The sequence below is a fragment of the Aquarana catesbeiana genome, linkage group LG01, assembly GCF_042186555.1.
Source record: "Aquarana catesbeiana isolate 2022-GZ linkage group LG01, ASM4218655v1, whole genome shotgun sequence".
NCBI classification, from domain to species: domain Eukaryota; kingdom Metazoa; phylum Chordata; class Amphibia; order Anura; family Ranidae; genus Aquarana; species Aquarana catesbeiana.
In genome coordinates, this window is record NC_133324.1 from 620,848,661 (window position 1) to 620,861,071 (window position 12,411).

Genomic DNA, 12,411 nt, shown 5'->3' on the forward strand with positions numbered 1-12,411 from the left:
AACTCACAACCCTGAACGTGGCACAAGTCATTCTCAGACACAATTAAAACTGCAAGACCCCAAACCTCTCCACTAATACAATACAACAACAATACATTCAGCCAAAAAACAGGGCCATGAAGATGGCAAGAATGCAGTAAACCACCCGCCCCAAGACGGATGTTAAGATCACTACAGAGCAGAGAAAAGGAGGAGATAAGAACCCTCCACAGCACATTATGCAATAAACTATGTGACTAAGTTAAAATTAGCAAAAAAAGACAATGACAACCACTCATAACCCGATTTGTCCAAGGAAATGTACCCATTACAAGGTATATAAATATACAAACAAAAAATGACATCATTAGTAATCAGTAGCTGGAACATTCAGGGTCTGAACGCTTCAGCCTTCGGATCCAAAGTAAATGATCCAGATCTCAAGCAAAGACTATGTGAGACGGACATACAAATTGTCCTGGAAACATGGGCCTGGGCACAGGATGAACCATCAGTACCTACTGGCAATAGGGAATTCTCTGTTCCCGCACAGAAAGATAAAACATCAAACAGGGTCGGTGTTCAGGAGGAATACTAGTCTGGTATAAGGAGGAGCTACATGGAAACATCAGTGCAATCAAAAAAGGAGAGAGCCACATCTGGCTAAGAATAAGCAGCTCCATCCTTACCTCTCAGTCAGACATCTACCTGTGTACAGCATACTTTGCCCCAGCAGAGTTCCCATATTTCAGACAGACACCTGTGAGGTTATCCACTTCCAATCCCTGGGACAAGTGCTCATCTGTGGAGACCTCAATGCTAGGACAGGAAGGGAAAAAGACTATACAAGTTCTTATGGCAACACGTACGTACTGGGCCATGGAAATTATGATCATGAGTCGATACAGTTACAAAGAAACAGCTATGACAGTACAACCAACAAAAATGATAGAAAATTGCTGAATTTGTCGCAGTCTGGGCCTTAATGGTCGTACCAAGGGAGTGTCTCTCTCTCTCTAATTTCCTGTAGTGACCCAGAAGACCACATTGAGGGCAATGTCCTGTTCAGTCCTTTGGGTTGCCATGCTGCACAGTCTGTACAAGGCTCCTCATAGAATACTGCCAGTTACAGTGATCTAATACACCAGGGACCAATCTTACACCTCCAAGTACCAATGCCAGACCCAGTGACCCTTTGGTATACTATTTGGACAAAAACATTACTAGGTGTAATCCCGTACTCTGAACTCTTTTCAGACCCACATCCAATAGCTGTCCAAGGCTTGCTGTCTCACACTTCACAAGATCTCTAAAATAGGTCCCCTCCTAACCAATGACACTACAAAACTTCTTATTCACTCCCTGGTTATCTCTTGCCTCAATTACTGCAACTCCTTCCTCGTTGACTTACCTTTACATAAGCTATCCCCTCTTCAGTCTAGCATGATTGCTGCTGCCAGACTCATCCACCTTACCAGCTGTTCAGCGTCTGCTACACTCTCTGCCAATCCCTCCACTGGCTTCCGCTCACCCAACAAATTAAATTATAAATACTAACAAGAATTTACAAAGCCATCCACAATAAGGATGAGCTCCGGCGTGTTCGCAGAGCCCGCCAGGAAGTCGGCACTGCGCTAATCACAGGCAGTGAGACATTGTCCCGATGCATGGCTGCCGAGATCGGGAAATGTCTCGCTGCCTGTGATTAGCGCAGCCCAGTGCTGACTTCCTGGCGGGCTCTGCACGTGGGCTATGCGAACACGCCATAGCTCATCCTTAATCTACAACTCTACCTCTCATTAACCTGTTCTCAAAATACCAACCAAATCATTCTATCCATTTCTCCCAAGACCTCCTGCTCTCTGGCTTCCTTGTCATCCCCTCCAATACTCACCTCCCAGGGCTTCTCCCAAGCCTCTTCTATCCTATGGAGCCGCCTACTCCAATCTTTCTGACAGTCTCCTACTCTATCCACTTTTTGGCAATCCCTGAAAATATCCAGCCTCCACCTAACAACAACTGTACTTTTATTTTCTCCATCAGCTCATCCCCCACAGTTATTAGCTTTTGTATCACTTGATCCTTCCTTTTAGATTGTAAGCTCTAACGAGCAGGGCCCTCTGATTCCACCTGTATTGAATTGTATTGTAACTGTACTGTCTGCCCTACTGTTGTAAAGTGCTGCGCAAACTGTTGGCGCTAAATGAATCCTGTGACGTCACTCTAATCAGAACACAAAATTTAGTAAATAAATGTAAAATCGAAAGCTCTTTACCTGCGTATGCTTTTTTTTTTTTTTTTTTTTGCTTTGGGTACCCTGTTTAAAAATGATGAATTTTCATTCTTATGTTTTCTTTTCAGATTGGTAATGATGTTTTGTCATTCTTTGAAGAACATGGCTGTCTGGACCAGAAGCAGCGAATTCAATTCCCATGTAATACTGCTGCCTAGAAGATGTCTGTATGCAAGGCACATTGGGACAGTTGATTACAAAAGTCGTGAAAGGGGACTAATACAGTCTGCTCAGATCTCTCCTGATTTTCCTAGCTCTCTTGGAGTCTGTGGTAAAGGCCATCTGCTTGCATCATGTATGCCCTTGCTTCCCCTTAATAGGAACATTATCTCTGTAGCCTCATTTGCAGCAGCTTCAACCGGACTGGTGACTAGTGACCATGGCGTGTATGCCAAACTTGCAGAGTCGCCTCCTGTTCATTTGGCTGAAAGGGTCCTCGTATCACTACAAGAAGTTACAGGATTACCATGGTGGGCCAACATTTTGTGTGCAACCGTTATGCTTAGAACAGCAGTAACCCTCCCCCTGTCGATATATCAGATGTATATTATAGCTAAGGTACGTAGTCTTCTTTTCGAGTGATGTATTTTGTTTAATAGCTGGACCTTTGGTCCAGATTCTGTATTTTGTTTTTTAAGGTACACTCCAGAATTGAAAATGAAAACCGAACTCTGGGCAGAAAAAGTTTTCTCATGTAATGGGGCTGTGGCTGTGAGTCAACTGCTCGCATTGTCTAGGGGTGAGGAGAAAGCTTATATTTACCCAATCCTTCATTCCACCAGGCAACATCGCTCCCCCATGGTCCAGCAGTGGACTGTTCCTGGTCTCTGGAGCTTGCTCTGGGTGTGATGACAGAACAGTCCACAACTCAAGACCACTGGAGCGTGGGGGTGCAGGACTGGTTTTGTGCTGGGAGGACTAGTTAAGTAAACCTCCTTTCCCCTAATCCCTAGACTAAAACAAGCAGCTGACCCATGCAGTGCAGGCACAGCCACACTGCATGGGAAACCTTTTTGTTTTGCCTAGAGATGGAATTTAAAGCTGGACTCTGGGCAAATATAAAAGACACAAATTACAATTATTTAAGGTCTGTAATCATTAATACATCAATTAATGTATTTTTAAAGTGGAACCTCACTCTTCCACTCAACACTGATTATTTTTAATCCTCATGCTGCTACTATTAGTAAATAGATAGGAACGTATATCATATGTGCTTGTTTTAATTTTTTTATTTTTTTTATATTTCTTATAGTTACTTCCTTGAGTCTTGCCTAGGCAAATGATGTCATACATCTCAGGAGTCTTCAGGAGGAGGGGTTTTCTCAGCTAAGCACACCCTCCTGCCTGCATTCTTGAGCTAAGGACAGGTGGATTCCAGGAAGTAAATGCTACATGAATAAATTACCCTTACTCAAGATGGCCATAGCCAAAAATGCTAGTGGGGGTGTTTTTCAAAGTGATTTCTCAACTCAATAAAGCATGGAGACATGGATGGGTGGGGGAGTTACTTTGTATAATAAAAAAGGAATTTTGAAAGAGTTTTTGGTTTGTGGTGCTCAGATGCAGCGAAGATCCGCTTTAAATGCAAGCAGTGCAAGTACATAAATTTGACTTGGTATCAGCCTCTTCAAATCCCCATATAGCAGAAGGCAGACTAAGTGATGGAAGCAGCCAACAGCTTGTGCTAAGAAGGAGCATACTGGTGCGAAGGAGCATCATAGAGATGAGCTTACAAGTCTGCTGCTTTTGCTTTTGCCATTTAATCACAGGTTGGAGGAGGGGGTAAGGGGAGAGCTGTGTTACTTAAAGCAGAGTTCTGCAAAAAAAGATAAAAAATTAAAAGTCAGCAGCTACAAATACTTGAGCTGCTGACTTTTAATAATCGGACACTTACCCGTCCCAGGGTCCAGCGATGCGTGGGAATGAAGCCCCGGTCGTCTCCCCCTCCTCTCTGCGGCGCATTGTAAGTGTGGGCGCCCGGCTGTGGCTTCGCAGCCAGGCACCCACTGCGCATGCGCGAGTCGCGCTGTGCGCCGTGACTGGCCGGGCAATCATCTGGGACCTGTGACGTGATGTCCCTTCCGGTGCCGCGGTGCGCCTGGAGGAAGTGTGGCATGTCAGGGGGACACCTCCCTTTTAAGCGCAAGTTCCATTTTTGGGTGGAACTCCGCTTTAACTGCAGCAGAGAAATAATCAGGTCCTCTGCCCTGTCAGATAGGGCTGTGTGGCAGAGCTGCGTAAATCTCAGAACTGGATGGATGGAAATACAAATCAATTGGCTCCTAATTGGTATTTCATCTGTGTATTTAGAAGTTCACATTGAATTAAGCTTTACATAAAGAGATCAGGATCTTTACTGCCCCTTTCGTTCACTCAGAGAGCTTCCAGTCACTAATCAAATTTAGACCTGCCTTGAAATGTGATTGGTGATGTAGAAAACGGACAGGGAGGAGGCAACAAAACATAGTAAAATGATCCTATCGGCCTTCATGGAGCACAGGCTGCTTGTCCTATTGGGGGTGGCATGGGTCCGATTAAACTGAATGAACTTTCTGACTCTTTCATTTACCGGTTAGCATTTTTCTCAAGAACAACACTATATTGCCAAAAGTATTGGGACACCTGCCTTTACATGAACTTTAATGGCATCCCAGTCTTGGTCCATATCATTCAATATTGAGTTGGCCCGCCCTTTGCAGCTATAACAGCTTCAACTCCTCTGGGAAGGCTGTCCACAAGGTTTAGGAGTGTGTCTATGGAAAAGTTTGACCATTCTTCCAGAAGCGCATTTGTGAGGTCAGGCACTGACGTTAGATGAGAAGGCCTGGCTCGCAGTGTCTGCTCTAATTCATCCTAAAGTTGTTCTATTGGGTTGAGGTCAAGACTCTGTGCAAGCCAGTCAAGTTCCTCCACCCAAAACTCTCTCATCCACAATATCAAGTATAAAGCCACCCCTCCAAATCATTTGGTGGGAGGAGGGATTATGGGGTGGGGCTGTTTTTCCCGGGTTGGGCTTGGCCCCATAGTACCAGTGAAGGAAACTCTTAAGACGTCAGCATACCAAGACATTTTGTCAATTTCATGCTCCCAACTTTGTGGGAACAGTTTGGGGATGGCCCCTTCCTGTTCCAACATGACTGCGCACCAGTGCACAAAGCAAGGTCCATAAAGACATGGATGAGCAGGTTTGGGGTGAAGGAACTTGACTGTCCTGCACAGAGTCCTGACCTCAACCCAACGGAACACATTTGGGATGAATTAGAGTGGAGACTTCGAGCCAGGCCTTCTCATCCAACATCAGTGCCTGACCTCACAAATGCGCTTCTGGAAAAATGCTCAAAAATTCCCATAGACACGCTCCTAAACCTTGCGGATATCCTTCCTAGAAGAGTTGAAGCTGTTATAGCTGCAAAGGCTGGGCCAACTCAATATTGAACCCTACGGACTAAGACTGGGATGCCATTAAAGTTTGTGTGTGTGTGTGTGTGTGTGTGTGTGTGTGTGTGGGCGGGCAGGCATCCCAATACTTTCGACAATATATTGTATATAAAAATGCCCCTTGCCATGATAATGTTATTAACCTTTGCAGCTGAGAACTAGGAATGTGGAACTGTGGGGATTATTTACAAAAATTGAAGCATTCAAAATCTGGTGCAACTCTGCATAGAAACCCATCAGCTTCCAGGTTTTTTTTTTGCCAAAGCTTAATTGAAGCTGAAGTTAGAAGCTGATTGGCTACCATGCACAGCTGCACCAGACTCTGAGTACACCAGTTTTAGTAAATCTACCCCTGTGTGTGTCCCTAGTTCTCAGGCCTGATGTCAAGCTGAAAAATTACAGTAGTCATAAAGTTGTTGTCAAATTACCTGACACATACTGACGCTGCTAAACTTGGTCTGTGCATCTATGATTATTCACACAGCTGTTAACCTAGTCTCCTGTGTGCTGCAGATTGACACGTGGGAGAGGTAACACCAATTTTGAGTACAGTCAATGGGGTTGATTTATTAAAGGGAAAAAGACTGTGCACTTTGCAAAGTACAGTTGCACTCTGCAATTGTAATTGCTTCAGAGCTTAGTAAATGAGCAGAAACTCTGCTGACTTCATTATCCAATCATGTGTAAGCAAAAATTTAGTTTTTTTTTTTTTATTTTCTTGCACGTGATTGGGTATTCTTTGCAAACTGAAGCCTTACCTCATTTACTAAGCTCTAGGGCAACTGCACTTTGTATAGTGCACTTTCTTTTTTTTTTGTCTTTTTGCCTTTTAGTAAATTAACCCCATTGTGAACTGGTGCAAACTTAAAGAGGAGAAAACATATTTGAAAAAAAAACAAAAACTTAGAGGAGTTCCAGCCTGGGAAAAAAAAAATTATGTAGCTGCTGACTTTTAATATAAGGACACGCACCTGTCTGGGGATCCTGTGATGTCGGCACCCCAAGCCGATCTGACCATCGGCTCCGGGTGCAGGCGCTGGCATCTTCATTAAGGGAAACAGGAAGTGAAGCGTCGCGGCTTCACAGCCTGTTTCCTACTGCGCATGTGCGAGTTGTGCCGCGCTTACTGAATGGTCCCGCTGTCTTCTGGGACCTGTGTCTCTCAGAAGACAACTATCCTACACAGAAATGGAAGCAGGTACCTGGTTTTGACAGGTATCTGCCCCTCCCGAAAGGTGCCAAATGTGGCAGCGGAGGGGGGAGGAAGCAAACAAGCGGAGCTTCCCCTTTTGGGTGGAGCTCCTCTTTAACAGTCATCGTGAACTGATCAGTGATGGGTTAAGGGTTTTGATGTATTGACGTGTATGAGAAGAGGTATATTTGGATCTGTTGATGTTGTGTATTGAAAAATGGTTCAAGAAAAGTAAGAAAGCTAGAATTGGAGATTGAGATGAAAATAGTGGAGGGGCGGTGTGAGGAAAAAGGGAACAGTTGGGAGTTGAGGGCAGATTGGGTGGGGGAGAGGGACAGAATCGTTTTGCGGTTGAGCAGCCCGTATATTCCACCTACCGTTCTGTATTGTCCACTTGAATTGTTGTTGAATTTTTGTATCTTAGGTAGTAGGTGGGGCCTTGGATATTTCCATCTTGTCATTGCACTCCTGTGTTTTTTCTGAGTAGTGTCCAAGCAGATTGTAATATTTGCATATGAAGCAGCGTTCAACAGTATATAATGCCCAACAAACTCTAGATTTGTTGTAATATATGTTTTTTCATCAGCTAGGTGGAAAATTTGCAATCAGAGATTGAAAGTTTAGCGAAACAACTTCGATATGAGGTATCTGTCTATGGAAAGCAGCAAGGATGGAGTGATAAAGTAGCAAAGTAAGTTTCAGAGTACTTATAGCTAATTAGTGACTGTAACAAAGCAAAGGAGGAAATATGGAGGTGGTGCCCATAACTACTCCTAGGGTGCTGTATAAGAGCATGAGCCTCTGAAACAAGTCACATGTTGCATGCTTTCAGGCACTTGTATACAAGATTCAAAGCAATAAACGTTAAACCAGCGGTATTCAAACACTGCTTCGTCCGTTCCAATTAAAGATTTGAATGCTGCTTTACAAATACTTGTCAGAGTTACACTTGCACATTTGCTTTAGTGTACTAAAGCCAGATTGTATTTCATCTTACCCGCTCACTTGCTTGACTTTGCACTGTACACCGATCAGTCATAACATGACCACCCACCTAATATTGAGTAGATGCTGATGCCAAAACAGCCCTGACCCATCAATGAATCGACTCCACTAGACCTCTGAAGGTATGCTGTGGTATCTGGCACCAAGCCATCAGTTGCAGATCCTTTTAAGTCCTATAAGTTACAAGGTGGGCCTCCATGGACTGAGCTTGTTTTTCCAGCACATTCCACAGATGCTCAGTTGTATTGAGATCTGAAGAATTTGGAGGCCAATTCAACACTTTGAACTCGTGTTCCTCAAACCATTCTTGAACTATTTTTGTAGTGTGGCAAGGTGCATTATCTTATTGAAAGAGACAACTGCCATTAGAGAATACCATTTCCATAAAGGGGCGCACTTGGTCTGCAGCAGTATAGGTAGGTGGTACATGAACGGCAGGACCCAAGGTTTCCCAGCATAACTTTGCCCAAAGCATCACACTGCCTCTGCTGGCTTGCCATCTTCCCACAGTGCATCCTGGTGCCATCTCTTCCCCAGGTAAGCAAGACACATGCACCTGGCCATCCCATGATGTTAAAGAAATGTGATTCATCAGACCAGCCTACCTTCTTCTTCTATCACTCCATGGACCAGTTCTGATGCTCATGTGCCCATTGTAGGTGCTTTTGGCTGTGGACACGGGTCAGCATGGGCATCCTGACTGATCTGCATCTACATAGCCCATACACAACAAACTGCAATGCCCATTTTTTCTGCTTTCAACACATCAATGTCAGGAGCAATATGTTCACTTGCTGTCTGATATATATTACCCACTTTCCGATCCTATTGTAACAAGATATTCAATGTTCTCTACTTTATCTGTCAGTGGTCATAATGTTATGGCTGATTGGTGTATGTGCTCCTGTATGTCCAGAAGCGTTGAGGCTTCAAAGCATTTTTGTCATCTGCCTTGGACCTTTTTGGGAGCACTGTATGGCCAGAGATTGTGAGTAAGCTCTAGTTTTGAGCTTAAAAAATTTACAGCTACAGTGCCCACTGAAAATACTGTCTGATACCTAATAATCGCCTGACCACTGGGAGTCAGCTTACTTGGAGGTATGTTTTTAAGCACAGCAATTCTTGAATTCTAGATTAATATGCAGTAATTTAGAGAGAGGAGTCAACCACTTTATGAAAGATAGAAACACATTGCTCTGGCACCCTAGAGCAGGGAGAGGCAACGGTGTTGAAAGCTAGAATCAAATGTGTGCAGCCTGCTGTTGTATTTCCATTATAATATATGCTAAATGCTGCAGTGCATGAGGACAAGTTACTATTGGCTATCGGCCACAGACTGATACCTGTTGATGAAAGTCCCAGAGTGTGGGTGGAAACATTAGCTCTTAGTATTGGGTTGAAAATACACACTTTGGGTGGTACATGGATTAGGCTGATACACACCAATGGGTATTTGCCAAGTGCTTGGTGTAGTAAAGGGGTAAATCATATAATTAAGTTGAGAAACCCTGATCTGTAGTCAGAACAAGCACTTTTACTACCACACTATGCAAAATGTTCGGTGAAATCTCAAGGAAACCAAAGTTGAAATGTTTTATATTGCTGATTAACGCTTACGGACTGCCCCACATACTTTTACTTCCACAGGGCGGCCCTTCAGCGCGATATTACGTACTTGTACGTGATTTTGTTTGCCGGGTCTGGGGCGTGCACGTGCGCCGCCGGCAACCCGCTTCCACTGTGATTGGACACAGCGGGAGCCAATCAGTAGGTTTGAGGGACCCGATGCCAGCCAGTACTGGCCGATCGTCCCCGAGGCAGACAGAACACTGATCTGCCTATGTAAACAAGGCAGATCGCCGTTCTGTCAGAGGCTAAGCAGGAACACAGATCTGTCTTCCCCCTGTCAAAACAACCCCCCCCCCCCCACAGTTAGCAAGCACTCCCAGGGAACACATTTAACCCTTTGATCACCACTGATGTTAACCCATTCCCTGCCAGTGTCATTAGTACAAGGACAGTGCTTTTTTTTTTTTTTTTTAGCACTGATCACTGTATTGATGTCACTGGTCCCCAAAAAGTGTCATTTAGTGTCAGATTTGTCGGCCGCAATGTCGCAGTCCCGCTAAAAGTTGCTGATCCCCACCATTACTAGTAAAAAATTCCATAAATATATCCCATCGTTGTAGACGCTATAACTTTTGTGCAAACCAATCAATATACGCTTATTGGGATTTTTTTTTTACCAAAAATATGTAGCAGAATACATATTAGCCTAAATCGATGAAGACATTTTGTTGTTTTTTTCTTGTCAATTAATTTTATTGTAATGTAAAAGGAAAGAAGAGAATTGACTCACATAGTACATATGGATTAACAAACACCCGAACAACAAAGTTTCATCAGGCACGAATGGGGTCTGGGGTTCACATAGGTAGATTATGAATGTGGTTGTCTGCAACCATATTAAACTAACAATCGTAAAGGAACAAACAGTAGGTACTGATATAGAAATCGAGACGTGAACCCATCATAGACTGTGGATGAGGGTAAGAGACGATTCCGTTAGCAAATGTAACAGATAGAAGATGACCTAGCATGAAAATAGAAGAGGGGTGAAAGAGAGAAGCATGGGTGTGAGCATGTCTAGGATCCTAGTAAGTGTAATGCCAGTGAGTGTCGGCAGTAGAGCTTGCACGCCCAAAGGGTCAGGCAGAGAAGAGGAAGGATTAGTTATAGAAGGGGAAAGGTTTCCCAATACGGTAGATAGGTCCCAGTCCAGGACATACAACAAGGGAGTAAGAGGGGCTCAACTACCAAGGCAGTAATAGGGAATGTTTGAAGTCTGTGGGTAAGCAGTGCTTGAAATTTTAGATTTTTTTTTTTTTTTACATTTCTTTTTGTTATTGAATGTGCCTTATAGCAGAAAGTAAAAAGTATATATTTTTTTTTTTTTCAAAATTGTCGGTCTTTTTTTGTTTATAGCGCATAAAATAAAAATCGCAGAGGTGATCGAATACCACCAAAAGAAAGCTCTATTTGTGGGAAAAAAAGGACATCAATTTTATTTGGGTACAACGTTGCACGACCGCGCAATTGTCAGTTAAAATAGCACAGTGCCGTATCACAAAAAAATAGCCTGGTCATGAAGGGGGGTAAACCTTCCGAAACTGAAGAGGTTAATACAGGTTTCTAGATCAATTCGATTATTTTTTTTTAGCCCAAAACCAGATGTTTATTTCCTGGTAAGAATGTCTTTTATTTGTGGAAAGCAGCTGTTAATATTGCCACTGAAAGCACAGACCATCATCTATTTGCAGATGAAGGCAGTGCCAAGCGATCTCCTATCTCCTGACTGCATCATATGCCAATCTATGTGCACAGAAAACGCAGCTGTCACCACTCTAATATCAGGGGAGATAGGAACTGTCATCTGAAGACTCCAACCTGACTGCTTAACTTTTTCTACTCAAATCAGGTCTAGACTTATTCCAATCATGACAGTCCTCAAATAACCATGCATACCTTTTTATGTGTTCAGTTCTGCTGTGAGTGACAGTCCTGGAACTAGTCTTTGGCCTGGTAATTACAGATGACCTACATCAGGGATATGCAATTAGCGGACCTCCAGCTGTTGCAAAACTACAAGTCCCATCATGCCTCTGCCTCTGGGTGTCATGCTTGTGGCTGTCAGAGTCTTGCTATGCCTCATGGGACTTGTTGTTCTGAAACAGCTGGAGGTCCGCTAATTACATATCCCTGACCTATATAATCAGAGGTGTTTTAACATATGTAGCTAGCAGACACATTTTATATTGCTGTCCTGCGTTCACCACGAGCGCTGTGATGCAGAACCTTTATAGTTAGTTGCAAAGGTGTACTGTATGTTATTACAATATTTATTATGTATATTTTCCTTTTCTTTCAAAACAGATTTCATTTTCGTAAAAACATGAAAAGAATAGTAACTGAACTGTATGTTCGGGATAACTGTCATCCTGTTAAAGCCAGCCTGATTATGTGGATCCAAATCCCAATGTGGATATTTGTGTCTTTGGCTCTGAGAAATTTTAGCTTTTCTACGAATAAATCCACCACAGGTAATTGTTATTTGTTTTTGCAATGTTCATATAATTTTAGTGTGCTTAAAGTGTTACTAAACTCACAACAGTAAAATCAGTCTGTATATGCAGTAAAGCATGCTCGTTATACTCACTGTGGAACCTAAGGGGTTAATTCTCTGCATTGTGTAAAAAGGCTGTTTGATCCTGTCTCCTCTGATCCTCCCCTTCTTCTAGAGTCCCCAAGCCAAGCCATAGAACAGAGCCTTAGGGACACTCTACACATGCTCAGTTTGGTGTGTATTGCTTTTTTTTCTTGGAAGAGTGCATGTACTCAGCACAGGGCCAATCAGCACTGTCCAGACAGAGGGTGTCAGGGGTTCTGCATCCTCAAAGGACAATCATGGGAGAATGAAAACGCCTCCTACAAGCTTTAACCA

At 43.3% G+C, this 12,411-nt stretch overlaps 1 protein-coding gene across 4 annotated transcripts in view; it reads left to right on the plus strand.

The window, feature by feature from the left end:
- Positions 1–12,411, plus strand: part of COX18 (cytochrome c oxidase assembly factor COX18) — a 59,738-nt gene that overhangs the window by 30,553 nt on the left and 16,774 nt on the right. For 3 of the 4 annotated variants that reach the window (XR_012236106.1, XM_073600500.1, XM_073600510.1), the window contains 3 exons: positions 2,341–2,830; positions 7,496–7,596; positions 11,844–12,010. Coding sequence is in view for 3 of the 4 variants with exons in the window: in XM_073600500.1 (XP_073456601.1) it covers positions 2,341–2,830; positions 7,496–7,596; positions 11,844–12,010 (758 nt within the window). In the remaining variant the exon portion in view is untranslated. Of the gene's footprint in view, positions 1–2,340; positions 2,831–7,491; positions 7,597–11,843; positions 12,011–12,411 lie in introns of those variants that run through there. The other variant, XM_073600524.1, reaches the window with a different exon arrangement.